Source organism: Melanerpes formicivorus, unplaced genomic scaffold, assembly GCF_026170545.1.
Source record: "Melanerpes formicivorus ecotype bairdi unplaced genomic scaffold, bMelFor1.0.p_v2 SCAF_1, whole genome shotgun sequence".
Lineage (NCBI taxonomy): Eukaryota > Metazoa > Chordata > Aves > Piciformes > Picidae > Melanerpes > Melanerpes formicivorus.
In genome coordinates, this window is record NW_027142353.1 from 34,964,812 (window position 1) to 34,978,511 (window position 13,700).

Below are 13,700 nucleotides of genomic sequence, written 5' to 3' on the forward strand. Positions count from 1 at the left end.
AAAACAGAAGAGAGAGATAAGAATAAAAAGAAAGATGGGGACAGACTTTTCAGCAGAGACTGTTGTGACAGGACAAGGGGTGATGGTTTTAAACTAAAAGAGGGGAGATTTAGACCAGATAGAAGGAAGAAGTTTTTTCACAATGAGGGTGGTGAAACACTGGCCCAAGTTGCCCAGAGAGATGGTAGATTGTCCATCACTGGAAACATTCCAGGTCAGGTTGGACAGGGCTCTGAGCAACCAGATTTACAGAAACAGAATCAAACAGGTTGGAAAAGACCTCAGAGATCATCAAGCCCAACCTTTTACCTAATACTAACAGCTCATGACAACTAAACCATGGCTCCAAGTGCTACATCCAAACCTTTTTTGAACATCTCCAGTGATGGTGACTCCACCACCTCCCTGGGCAGCACATCCCAATGGACAATTACTCTTTCTGGGAAGAACTTTCTCCTCACCTTGAGCCTAAACTTCCCCTGGCACAGCTTGAGACTATGTCCTCTTGTTCTGGTTGCTTGGGAGAAGAGACCAAGCCCCACCTGTCTAAAACCTCCTTTCAGGTAGTTGTAGATGACAATAAGGTCTCCCCTGAGCCTCCTCTTCTCCAGGCTAAACAACCCCAGCCTCTCCTCACAGGGCTATTGCTCCAGACTCCTCCCCAGCCTCATTGCCCTTCTCTGGACATGTTCAAGTGTCTCAATGTCCTTCTTAAATTGGGGGGCACAGAACTGGACACAGTACTTAAGGTGTGACCTAACCATTTGGTTTAAGATGCTCAGTGCAGGGTGCTGGGCTAGATGGCCTTTAAATGTCCCCTCCAAGCCAAAGCAGTCTACCATTGTATGATCCTGTAAGCGGCCTATTTTAGAAAATCTCTTATCCCTCTGTGCTTGTGTGGCCTTGTCCATCAAGAGGTACAGAGATGAAGCAGTGTGTGCCTCCCTGCACCAGGCATTGCACAAGCCTGAAAGAGTGATGATAACCACACAGTATTTTTAGGATGTCCTGAGGCCATGAGGGAGATGATTCTGGAGACCTGACTGCAGGCTGCTTGTTTCAACATTCAGCATGGAGTAGGAAAAGAGCAGCAGCTGTGGTAGATGCCCAGTGCCTCTCTTTCCTTCTGGCCTTTTATATTGTGGTACCTTCCTGCCTTCTCATTTTGCCTTTTTTTTTTTTTCCTTCCCCACCAGGTCTTCTCCAAGTTGCTGTACCCCATTGTGAGAGAGGGGGCTTTGTCTGTCCTGCAGTACATGCTGCTGAGCTTCCAGCACTCCCATGAGGCATTTCACTTGGTAAGGCTACACCTGGCCTGGAAGAGGGTATTGCCCTGAGTGTAACTATGCCATGGGACAACACAGGTGGGAGGAAATGGAAGAGGCTGAGATATTGGGGAATATTTTCCTCCTCTACTGAGCCTTAAAGGATTTGGTTGCCACAGGCAGAGCAACCATTCTGCACCAGAAAGCAAGGTGCAGAGGAGGAGCAAGGATTCTGTGATTCTGTGATTTTGCTTTCTCCTCTGATGGTTTCTCTCATTTCCCCTGAAGCTTACCAGCTGGATGTTCAGAGATAAATCAGTATAAAGCTGATTTGGCTTGGCCCTTCCAGATTTGAAATGTCTATTATGTGTGCATGGTCCATTTTGTTTTTTTTCTATGGTGCTCTGATAGCTGGAGGAGTGATCTTTATGGACAAGTGCATCATCACAGTACTCCCCCCACCTCAAAGTCCACCAGCCAAGGTTGCAGTTAATAAAAATACACTGGGTGGCCTGTCAAGCCAGACTGAGTGTCTCCTCAGCAGTGACTGTGGTGCTCTTGAGATCATTTGAACCTGATGTTTGCTAACTCTGCAGTTGGAAGAGGAGGTTCCCCTCTTCCCTGCTCTTGCTGTTAGATCACTTGGTCCTCCCAATCACTTTCTCTTGTGGTGAGCCATTTGCATGGCTTGTTGCTGACCTGTGTTGTTAAAGGAGCCCAGGTGAAACTTAACCAGCTTGGTCTGGGCCAACCAGACCTGCAGTATTGCATTTGCCTGGAGAAGGAAAGGGGAAACGGTGAAGAGGTGGCCTGGGGCAGGAAGGTGAGCTGGGCTACGTTGATCCTGACTGTCTTAGGAAATTTCATGGGCAGGTTTAGAAGATATAGCCTCTTCCCTCCACCCCCCCCACCCCCCCTCCATCCCCCTTTTCAGCTGATGCATGATAGATGTTGCCACTTAGACTTTGGGATGCATTAGATGAAACCTTTGGATTGAGATCATCTCAGACTGCTCAGGCAGTGGAGGTCAGGGAATATACTCTGTTTGCTGTTTCCTAAGCAGGTGCCTGTTCATTGGACTCAAAGGGTTGCATTCCACATGTGACTTCAAACTGTCACCCACATGTGGCATCATTTACCATTTCTTGAAGTGAAGGTTCACCTTTCAAAGGACTGCACAGCATCAGAGCAATTAAGACTTGAAGACTGCATCGGAACACTTCCACTTTGTGAATTCTGCACTGTTACAAGCAAAACCCAGTGTTAGCAGCATTTGAATCTCCTCTTTCCATTTCCACAGTGGTATTTGCTATTTTATCCAGCCGTTGACACAGAGGCACAGCTCTGCTTCTGGCTGGCATTGCCTCCAGAATGCTGTAATTAAAAAACAAGGCTGAAAGCAGAGGCATGTTTGCAGTGATTGAGCTGATAAAAGCACTAATGGATTATTAATGTTTCATTTTATGCTTCTTTTTGTTTTTTTTGCTGAAGCCCTCACATTTGGCTTTTCACCTAAAGTTCTCAGAAGAAGTAGATGAGGCTGGGGAAAAAAAAGCAAAGCTAGCCAACATTTTCAAGTGCTTGTTTTTTGTTGCTTCATTCCTCAGCTGGAGACACTTTAAATGAGCCTGGATTCCTTGAGAAACTTTTGGGTTTCTAAAAATAGGGCCGTTCCAATGGGTTGTCTTCAGTTGGGTGTCCAAATTTTGAAACACTCCAAAGCTGTCAGTTGTTCTTGGCTTGAAATTCCTCTCTGCAGCCCAACAAGCATAAACTTCCTCCTCTATTTTTTAAACAGCAAGGCTCAAACCTGTCTTGCTCTTTATGTTCTTGTCATTGCCCTGCCTCTTTGGAAGTGTTTTGAGTATTGTTCCCATCATCGCTTGGTGAAATAGTGATGTATGAAATAATAGAATGATAGAATGATTTGGGTTGGAAGGAACCTTAAAGATCATCTACTTCCAATCCTCCTACCATGGGCAGGAATACCTTCCACTACAGCAGGCTGCTCAAGGCCATGTCCAAGCTGGCCTTGAACACCTCCAGGGAGACGGCATCCACAGCCTCCCTGGGCAACACTTTTCAGCTCTCACCACCCTCACTGTAAAGAATTTCTTCCTAATCTCCTAATCTCCAGTCTAAATGTCCCCTCTTCCAGATTCAATCCATTCCTCCTCATCCTATCACAACAAGACCTTGTAAAAACTCCCTCCCCAGCTCTCATGTAGGCCTCCTTCAGCTACTGGAAGGCCACTTATAAGGTCTTCCCAGAGCATTCTTCTCTTGTAGCCTGTTCCCACAGGGGAGTAGGGCTGGGAAGCTGTCCTGGGGTTCATTTCCTTCCCCAGCAAAACTTGCTTGTAGGAAAAGAAATAGTTAGAATCTCCAACATTTTGAGGAGGGAAAAAAAAGGAGAGAGAAGAGAGAAAGAGGCAGGGAGGAAGAGAGGATGAGGAAATGGCCAGACTGGGAATCCTGAGACTTTTCTCCAGGATTGTTCTGGGGTAAAAGTAAGATAAAATATAAATGTAGAGAGGATTGCGTAAGTGCCCAGGGTCACTCTAGCACATGTGGAGGATGGGAAATGGGTGACTAATTCTCTGTGCAGCTGCAGGGTCAGCAGAGGGTGCCCGTGAGCAGCGCAGCATTGGATTTTGCCTCTGCTCGCTTTGAAGTTTCGAAGTGAACGCAAAATCAAACACGTTGTGTTCGTGTCACCACCCATCCCACCATACCAGTTCCATCTTAGATTATGACGTATAAAATAAAGCACACCAGACTCTTCTTGTAGGCTAATTTGTCTATTCTAGAATAACAGAGTCAGAGACTCACAAATCATAGAGCTGTTTTGGTTGGAAGAGATCTTTAAGATCAAGTCCAACTGTTAACCCGGTACCAACATGTCACCACTAAATGGTCCCAAAACAGCCCATCTACACATCTTTTAAAACCTCCCAGGGATGATGGCTCTATCACTTCCCTGGGCATCTTGTTCCAGGGCTTGACAACCCTTTCAGTGAAAAGAGTTTTCTTAATATCCAACCTAAACCTTCCTTGGTGCAACTTGAGGACATTTCCTCTTATTACTAGGGAGAAGAGACCAACATCCACCTTGCTTCATCTTCCTTTCAGGGAGTTGAGATGGCAGGAAGGTCTCCTCTGAGCCTCATTTTCTCCAGACAAAACAACCCTGTTTCTCCACAGGACTTGTGTTCCAGACCCTTCACCAGCTTTGTTGCCCTGCTCTGGATATGCTCCAGCACCTCAATGTCCTTGTAGTGAGGGGCTCAAAACAACACAAAATTCAGGGTGTGGCCTCACCAGGGCTGAGTACAGGGAGGAAAATCACTTCCCTAGTCCTGCTGGCAGAATTATTTCTGACACAAGCCAGGATGCTGTGGACCTCTTGGCCACTTGGGCACACTGGTGGCTAATATTTGGTCAGCTGTTGACTAATAGTCCCAGGTCTTTTTCTGCCAGGTAGCTTTTCAGCCCTATGCATATAGTGTTGAAGGGTAATGGGGGTGCGTGTGTGTGTGTGTGTGTGAATTAACTGTAGGGCCTGGCATTTGGCCTTGTTGAACTTCATACCACTGGCCTCAGCCCACCGATCCAGTTAATCCAGATCCCTCTGCAAAGCCTTCCTGCCTTCAAGTAGATCAACGTTCCTGTCCAGCTTGGTGTTGTCTGCGAACAAACTGAGAGTGCTCTTGGTCCCCTCATATAGATCATTGCTAAAGATCACAGAATCACAGAACATTAGAGATTGGAAGGGACCTCCAGAGATCATTGAGTCCAGTCCCCTACCAGAGCAGGATCACCTAGGGTAGTCTGCACAGGAATCCATCCAGGTGGGGTTTGAAAATTTCCAGAGAGGGAGACTCCACACCCCCCTTTGGCAGCCTGTTCCAGTGCTCTGTCACCCTCACTGTAAAGAAGTTTCTCCTCATGTTGAGGTGAAACCTTCTAGGTTCAAGTTTGTATCCATTGTTCCTTGGCTTATTACTGTGCACTGTCCAAAAGAGCTTGGCTCTTCCACTTGACACCCACCCCTCAGATATTGATAGACCTTGATCAGATCCCCTCTCAGCCTTCTCTTTTCAAGACTAAACAGCCCCGGATCTCTCAGTCTCTCTTCATAGGGGAGATGCTCAAGTCCCCTAATCATCCTTGTGGCTCTCTGTTGGACTCTCTCCAGCAGGTCCCTGTCTCTCTTGAACTGGGGAGCCCAAAATTGAACACAGGTATTAAAGAGATCCCAGTACTGCAGGTTTCAAACCTTACGCTTGGTTTCACCATACATCACCACTTTCCACCATGGGTGTGTGATTTAGTAGAGATTGATCTGCACAAAGAATGATGGTCACAGCATGGCAAAGCAGCAGAACAAATCTGCAAGTGTCATATAACATGAAACCCTTGAAAGTCTGTAGTATTTGTGCTACTAAAGTCAACAGAAGACTTGCTGCTGAATACATAGGGTGAAAGATTAAGTGCAGAATGGAACTGAGGTCCACCTCTGTTGACTGTGCTTTCTGCCTGGAGGTGAACTTCATTCCCCTGCATATGTATTCAAGCTCTGTAGGTAATTTGAAGCAATTTTTGACACAGTGAAGTTTCTTTTTTCCAGCTGCTTCCTCACATCCCGAGGCTGGTGGCCTCTCTGAAGAAGGAGGACTCCAACTCTGCCACCAGCTCACTGGAGCAGCTGGCTGAGCTCATCCACTGCATGTTCTTCCGCTTCTCAGGATTTCCAGATCTCTATGAACCAGTCCTAGAGGCAATCAAGGTAAGACATGCACGTGTCAGTCCTTTTTCCAGTTTAGAATTGTTTCACCTGGAAAAATCCTGTAAGATCTTCAAGTCCAACCGCTTACCTGATACCACCATGGCCATTAAACCAAGTCCCAAAGTGTCATGTCTTCATGGCACATTTTCCATATGGAAACAGTATGTTAGCTTGCAGCCTAGTGCAGACTGTCCTGTAGGGATGTCCTAACCTCAACATCTCAAGTTGTGGTACAAGAGTTTATTATTCTGAGTTAGGCAAATTGAGGGAAGACACTTCTCTTAAGGTGGGCCTGCAGAACTTCTGATCATGCCTCAGGGTTTTAGCTATAACTTAGCCTTGAATGCCTCTAAAGGACTAACACTGGCAGCTAAACTCTTCCTTGCATTGATGCATGTTCATGCAAAGAGCAAGGGAAATGAGTTGTGTGAACACCTCTAGCAGGGGAGTTTTGCTGTTCACGGGATCACGGGATGTTAGGGGTTGGAAGGGACCTCTGGAGATAGCATAGCATAGAACAGAACAAACCAGGATCATTGAGTCCAACCCTCCCTGTCAGAGCAGGACCACAGAACCTAGTTCAGGTCACACAGGAAAACATCCAGATAGGTCTTGAAAGTCTTCAGAGAAGGAGACTCCACAACCTCTCTGGGAAGCCTTTTCCAGTCCTCCATGACCCTTACAGTAAAGAATTTTTTCCTCATGTTGAGGTGGAACTTCCTGTGCTGTAGTTTACATCCATTGCCCCCTGTCCTATCACAGGGCACAAGTGAGAAGAGGCTGTGCCTTCCTTCCTGACATGCAGCTCTCATATATTTATATACATTTATTAGATCCCCTCTCAGTTTTCTCCTCTCCAGACTAAAAAGCTCCAGGTCTTTCAGCCTCACCTCTTCATCATCCTTGGAGCCTTCTTTTGGACTCTCTCAGGTAGATCCCTGTCCCTCTTGAACTGGGCAGCCCAAAACTGGATGCAATATTCCAGGTGAGGTCTCACTAGGGCAAAGTATATGGGAAGGAGAACATCCCTGGATCTGCTGGCCACACTTCTCTTAATGGACCCCAGAGTGCCATGGGCCTTCTTGGCCACAAGGGCACATTACTGTCCCGTGGATAACTTTTTGTCCACCAGAACTCCTAGGTCCTGTTGCCTGTTAGTAATTCTTCACATGGAAAGGTAACACAGATCTCTCTTTCCAAGGCTCTTCCTGTTCCAAACGAAGACAGGATTAAACATCTCTTGGGACAAAATGCTTGGACCTCCCAGAAGAACGAGCTGGCCTGCTTCTACCCACGCCTGGCATCCAAATCTGAGACAGGAAAGATAGGGTTAATTAACTTGGGCAACACCTGCTACATGAACAGCATCATACAGTCTCTTTTCATGGCTTCAGAGTGAGTTTTGTCTCCCTTTCTCCCACTCAGGACTGCTCCAGGGCTTGCTCCTTGCATCCCACGCTGATTTTTTTCCCCTGTTGCTGTTTGCATCTCTGCTTTTCTCCTGCAGCTTTCGTCATTCGGTGCTGAATCTAACTGAAGGCAACTCCCAGCCCCTGATGACAAAGCTCCAGTGGCTCTTTGCATTTTTGGAGCACAGTCAGGTAATTATTTCATGTTCTAGTTATTTGTTTGGACTGTCGGCTGCGGAAAGGCTCGTCTCCAAGTCGCTTCCTGCCGACTCCAGCGTGCTGATAAGGAGCTGTGGATCTTGGTGGCTTTTTAGAAAGGGATGAATTTTGTTTATGTGAAAGAGGCTAATTTTGGGGGGTGGAGGAGGCAAGCTCCTGTCACCCATGAAAGCAAGCTGTGTTCACACAAGGCTGCCTGCCTTCAGCCTGTGGTCCTGATACAATAACTAATAGTCTGTTTGGTGATAGTTTGCATAAATGGCCACTGAAGAGCCTGTTGGTATAAAGCAGAGGAGTTTGTTTCATAGAATCATAGAATTGTCAGGGTTGGAAGGAACCTCAAGGATCATCTAGTTCCAACCGTGCTGCCATGGGCAGGGACACCTCCCACTAGAGCAGGTTGCTCAGAGCCACATCCAGCCTGGCCTTAAAAATATCCAGGGATGAGGCTTCCACCACCTCCCTGGGCAACCTGTGCCAGTGTCTCACCACCCTCATGGGGAAGAATTTCTTCCTAACATCCAATCTGGATCTACCCACTTCTCATTTTGCTCCATTCCCCCTAGTCCTATCACTACCTGACACCCTAAAATGTCCCTCCCCAGCTTTCTTGTAGACCCCTTCAAATACTGGAAGGCCACAAGAAGGTCTCCTCAGAGCCTTCTCTTCTCCAGACTGAACAGTCCCAATTCTCTCAGTCTGCCCTCATGGGTGAGGAGCTCCAGCCCTCTGCTCATCCTTGTGCCCCTTCTCTGGACACCTTCCATCATGTCCAGATCCTTCTTGTAATAGGGGCTCCAGAACTGGATGCAGTACTCCAGGTGTTTCTTGCTGTGCAGCAAGGGAAAAAGGTTGGAGTAGTTTGCTTCTCCCCTTGCTTCACAGCAAAGCACAAGGAGTTGATACAAATTGCCTTAGAAGTGGTGTTGTTAAAAGAATAATAATAAAAACCCAACCCTTTAGATTCCAGATGCTTTGAGTCATCTCTGTGTGAGGGAAAGCAAAATAGGAATAACACACTTAAACAAATTAATCATGAATGCTTTCTTCACAAACATGAACTGGAATAGGAATGACCCCTGGAGATACAGTTATATCTCTTGAAAACACATATTTCAGTCCCCAGAAAGAGATAATTTTGGAAGACCAGTGAAATTTCCCTTGCTGTGAAACCAGTAATCTGGGCTTCTTTCTTTTCCAAGCCTTGACTGACAGAGCTGACTTATTGCATCATGGTATTATGTCATAGAATCATAGAGTCATAGAATCATAGAATGGTTGGGATTGGAAGGGACCTCTGGACATCATCTAGTCAACCTCCCCTCCATGCTTGCCTAGATTAAGTTGCACAGGGACACATCCAGGCAGGTTTTGAGAGTCTCCAGAGAAGGAGACACCACAGCCTGTCTGGACAGCCTGGTCCAGTGCTGAAAGTAAAGAATGTTTTTCCTTAAGTTTAAATGAACCCTCCTGTGATCTAGTTTGTACATCTTGCCCCTTATTGCATCATTGGCCACCACTGAGTAAAGCCCAGCCCCATCCTCATGACCTTTAGATTTAGATATTGATTGGCATTGAGAAGATCCCCTCTTAGTCTGATCTGTACTCCACTCTGGTGAGCCCCCACCTTGAATACTGCATCCAGTTCTGGAGCCTGTTACAGGAAAGACCTGGATGTGCTTGAATGTGTCCAGAGAAGGACCACAAGGATGAGCAGAGGTCTGGAGCTCCTCTTCTATGGAGACAGACTGAGAGAGTTGTGAGGAGACCGAGAGTCTGAGGGGACTGAGACCTTATTGTGGCCTTGCAATATCTGAAGGAGGCCTACAAGAAAGCTGGTGAGGGACTTTTTGTTGGGTAGGTAGTGATGGGACTAGGGGGAATGAAGCAAAACGAGATGTGGGTAGATTCAGACTGGATATTAGGAAGAAGTTCTTCCCCATGAGGGTGGTGAGACACTGGAACAGGTTGCCCAGGGAGGTGGTAGAAACCTCATCCCTGGAGGTTTTTAAGACCAGGCTAGATGTGGCTCTGAGCAACCTGCTCTAGTGGGAGGTGTCCCTGCCCATGGCATGGGGATTGGAACTAGATGATGCTCGAAGTCCCTTCCGACCCTGACAGTTCTGTGATTCTATGATTCTATGATCTTCTCCAAGCTAAACAGCTCCTGATGACTGCTGGGGGAAAAAATACAGTGTGGTAGTTTTAGACTTTGCCTTTAAAAATCTTTCACAGATCTTGAACAGAAAGTAGTAAAATGTAACTAAATCACTATTGGGTGTAAAAAGGAAAATAATGATTGCTCTAAACAATCTCATTGGAAAGATAAGGGACTTAAGCTAGTCATGTAAACAATTTCTCTCTCTCACCTCTTCATTCTGGGAGAGATATTAACTTGCTTCTGCTTGACCTTGGCTGCATTTTTTTGGTTGTCTAACATCCCTCTGCTCCTTTCTCTTGTCCCTTTTATGTACAAGGGGGTAGGGGTGGGGCAGGGAGGGAAAAGCTAGTAGCTTCCCTTGGTCTTTGGCCAGGGGGTCTTTGTGCTGTTCAATAGTTGTAAATACCTCTAAATATTGTAAATACTGTATATTTTGTGCATATTCTTTGCATTTCATGGTAGATTGTAGTTTTGCTTGTAAAACATTTGCTTCCAGCTGAGCTAGTCTGGCAAATTTAATGCTAGGGGTGATTTTCAACCCACCACATACAGATAATGGTTAAATTTGGTATCTGGTCACAGAAAAGTCTAGTTTTTGATGGCAAGTTGTGGTTTCTGTGGTCTGTGGTGAGCAAATACAAAAGCATATTTGCTTGTTGTGTAGTTAATGGCGTGCAGTTCATGGGTAATAGTTTCCTACTAGTTTCCTAGTAGCCTTCCAGTTACTTTTCATCTTCAGGTTGTTAAGTCATTTTTTTTTTCCCCAAATAGTTTTTTTTTTTCCATGTTAATTAAGCAGCAGCTTCCTAACAGCAGTGATGACAGAATCACAGAATGTTAGAGGTTGGAAGAGACCTCCCGAGATCAGCGTATCCAACCCCCCTGCCAAAAGCAGGGTCACCTACACTCTCTGGTAATGCAGATTACCTGCCTGCAGTGATCAGAGTGGTGGGTGAAAGTTTAGTGGATTTTTTTTGCCTATTTTTTAAGGAAAGGATTTGGTGAGAGGCATTCTGATTAAATCAAATATAGCACCAAAATAAATTCAGGCTGAATTAAGTTAGAAGCCTCTGGGCCATCCCAATAAATCATTTAAAAATTGAAGGAAGCAATAAATGTGTGGATATTTTATGGAAGTGCACATACAATAATGGCTGAGGTTCATCCTCAACAGTCCTGCCTTGCAGCAAACCGAGGAAATCTTCCCCTCCATTTGGATTAGCCTTTGTAGGGGTGATACAAGGGACCTTATCTGGTACACAAACACTCCTTGCTTCCAATGAAGCAGCCAGAAAGTCCCTCCTCTCCCCTCTCCATCCCCCTATGAGAGGTAAGAATCAAACCCCTAGGATTAAATGCACTTCTTTATCTTCTGTGTTGCTTCTAGCGACCTGCCATCTCACCTGAGACTTTCCTCTCTGCCTCCTGGCCACCCTGGTTCACCCCTGGCGCTCAGCAGGACTGCTCAGAGTATCTCAAGTATTTGCTGGACCGGTACGTGGCAAGTGCCATGATTTTGGAGCCTGGTGAAAACAGCATCCCTAGAACTGATGTCATGTTTGATGCTGACCCATGTAAAAATGGGAGGAGTGCTGGGACCTGGAGGGGTTGGGACAGTGGAGGCTTGGGGAGAAAGATCATAGAATCATGGAATGCTTTGGATAGGGAGGGATATTTAAAGGCCATCTAGTCCAACTCCACCTCAGTGAGCAAGGTCATCCCCAGCTAGAGTAGGTTGCTCAGAGCCCTGTCCAACCTGGCCTGGAATGTTTCCAAGGGTGGGGCATCTACCACCTCCCTGGGCAACCTGGACCAGTGTCTCACCACCCTCAGTGTAAAATATTTCTTTCTTACAGCTAGTTTAAACCCTTGGTTTAGTTTAAAACAATTACTCCTTGTCCTGTTGCAGCAGGCCCTGATAAAAAGTCTGTCCCCCTCTAGATATTGAGACTGGTCTGGGGCTCCTTGTTAAAACCCTGTTTGAGACGGTTTATGGGTAAGGTCAGAACTTAGTTCAGCTTAAAAATTCCTGCCTTTTTGCTGAAGGCAAAGGGATTAGAGCCAAATTCAGGGATTTACCTGATAACCCACTCAGCCTCCTCTGTAAAATACTGACTTTTGCCTTTATCTTATCTAGAAGTCCCAGATCCCTGGTGTCCATGTGTTCCCTCTAGAAGCTGGGGTTCGAAGGCACATGGAGATCTTAGATTCCTCAGTTCTGCCCAACTCCTCCCTAGCATCTTTCCACAGCACCAGACCCCTAGGTGTAGGCAGTCAAACCTGTATTAAGCCCTTGGAGGGAGGAACAGAAACTGCTTTAGAAACTGCCTCCTGGTGTTGTATTGGTTTGTAATTCAGCCTCTTTTTACCTCTGCCAAAGATTACATGAAGAAGAAAAAACTGGAAAAAGGATCTACCAGAAACTCAAGGAATCCAGCTTGATGTCTCAGGCAGTGGAACATCATTACTTAAACAAGACATTGATTGAGAAGATGTTTGGGGGTAAAATGATGACAAAGATCCGCTGCTTAAAGTGTATGAATGTCTCATCCCGAGAAGAAGCCTTCACAGACCTGTCCCTGGCTTTTCCCCCACCAGACAGCCAGGTGCCTGGGAGCACGTCTGTTTTGCCTGTGGAAGAAATTGGCCCCCAGTTTATTGAGCCTCCTGAAAACCCAAGCCAGCTCACAGGGTCTCCCTGGATCCAGAGGAAGATGGCTGAAGACCCTGCAGCCCCACCAGTGCTGGTGGAAACTTTGGGTTTCCAGAAGTCAAGAGAAGCAATGAGTTCCTTAAGTGGCAATGCTGTTGGCACGGATGCAGCCAAAGACCCTCTCTCAGCTTTTGGGGAGCAGGCATGTGCTCCCAAGGACTCCAGATCTGTCCCAGATTTAATCAACTACTTCCTATCCCCAGAGAGACTGACAGCAGAGAACAAATACCACTGTGAGAAATGTGCATCCCTGCAGGATGCTGAGAAGGTGGCAGAGCTAACAGAGGGACCACACTACCTCATCCTCACGCTGCTACGCTTCTCCTTTGACCCACAGACGATGAAGAGGAAGAAGATCTTGGACAATGTCTCTATCCCCGTGGTGCTCAAGCTGCCCATCCTTGCCACCCCAGAGGAAACTGAGGAGGTTTCCCAGCATGGCAAGGACAGGGCTGGGCCAGGAAGTGGCTTCACGTCTGTTGTGTATGACCTCTGCAGTGTGGTGGTGCATTCAGGCGTCTCCTCTGAGAGTGGCCACTACTACTGCTACTCCAGGGAGTGCACTGACACGGTCCCCCACGGGCAGCCCCGGGACAGAGTGCCCAAACCAGCCTCTGACAAGCAGTTGGACTTTGAAATCCAGTGGTACCTCTTCAATGACACCAGAGTTTCCTTTTCCTCCTTTGAATCAGTCAGCAACATCACCTCTTTCTTCCCCAAGGACACTGCCTACGTTCTCTTCTACAGGCAGCGGGCAGGCAGGCAGAGCTGCCTGCTGCACGAGGCTCTGGCCGAGGCTGGCCACCTGCATGGGGAACCCTCCCTCCATAAGGACTTGATGGAAGCCATTTCCAAAGATAACATCCTCTACTTGCAGGTAACTCCCATTGCTGTGCACAACAGGGTGCCTTCCGATGGCTGCCTGGCTCTTGGGCCACCTTCCCACCCATCCGGGCAGCAGCAGGGTCATGTCCTGAGGACAAATACGTGTGCAGGTACCCACCCACCCCCTGAAGCCAAAGCCCTTTTCCTTCTTAGCACCCAAGTTGAAGTTTTCCACTCTTTGGGCACTGAGATTGGTGCAAGATGCCTTGTGGCTGTGGCTGGGGTTGACTTGCTGTTGCCCACCCCAGAGAGCTCTGCC

The 13,700-nt window shown here is 46.9% G+C and overlaps 1 protein-coding gene across 1 annotated transcript in view; it reads left to right on the top strand.

The window, feature by feature from the left end:
- USP35 (ubiquitin specific peptidase 35) overlaps nucleotides 1-13,700 on the top strand; it is a 28,172-nt gene that overhangs the window by 12,353 nt on the left and 2,119 nt on the right. The window contains exons 4-9 of the mRNA XM_068140014.1: nucleotides 1,197-1,298; nucleotides 5,896-6,054; nucleotides 7,256-7,449; nucleotides 7,562-7,655; nucleotides 11,231-11,337; nucleotides 12,224-13,433. Coding sequence (XP_067996115.1) covers nucleotides 1,197-1,298; nucleotides 5,896-6,054; nucleotides 7,256-7,449; nucleotides 7,562-7,655; nucleotides 11,231-11,337; nucleotides 12,224-13,433 — 1,866 coding nt within the window. The remainder of the gene's footprint in view (nucleotides 1-1,196; nucleotides 1,299-5,895; nucleotides 6,055-7,255; nucleotides 7,450-7,561; nucleotides 7,656-11,230; nucleotides 11,338-12,223; nucleotides 13,434-13,700) is intronic.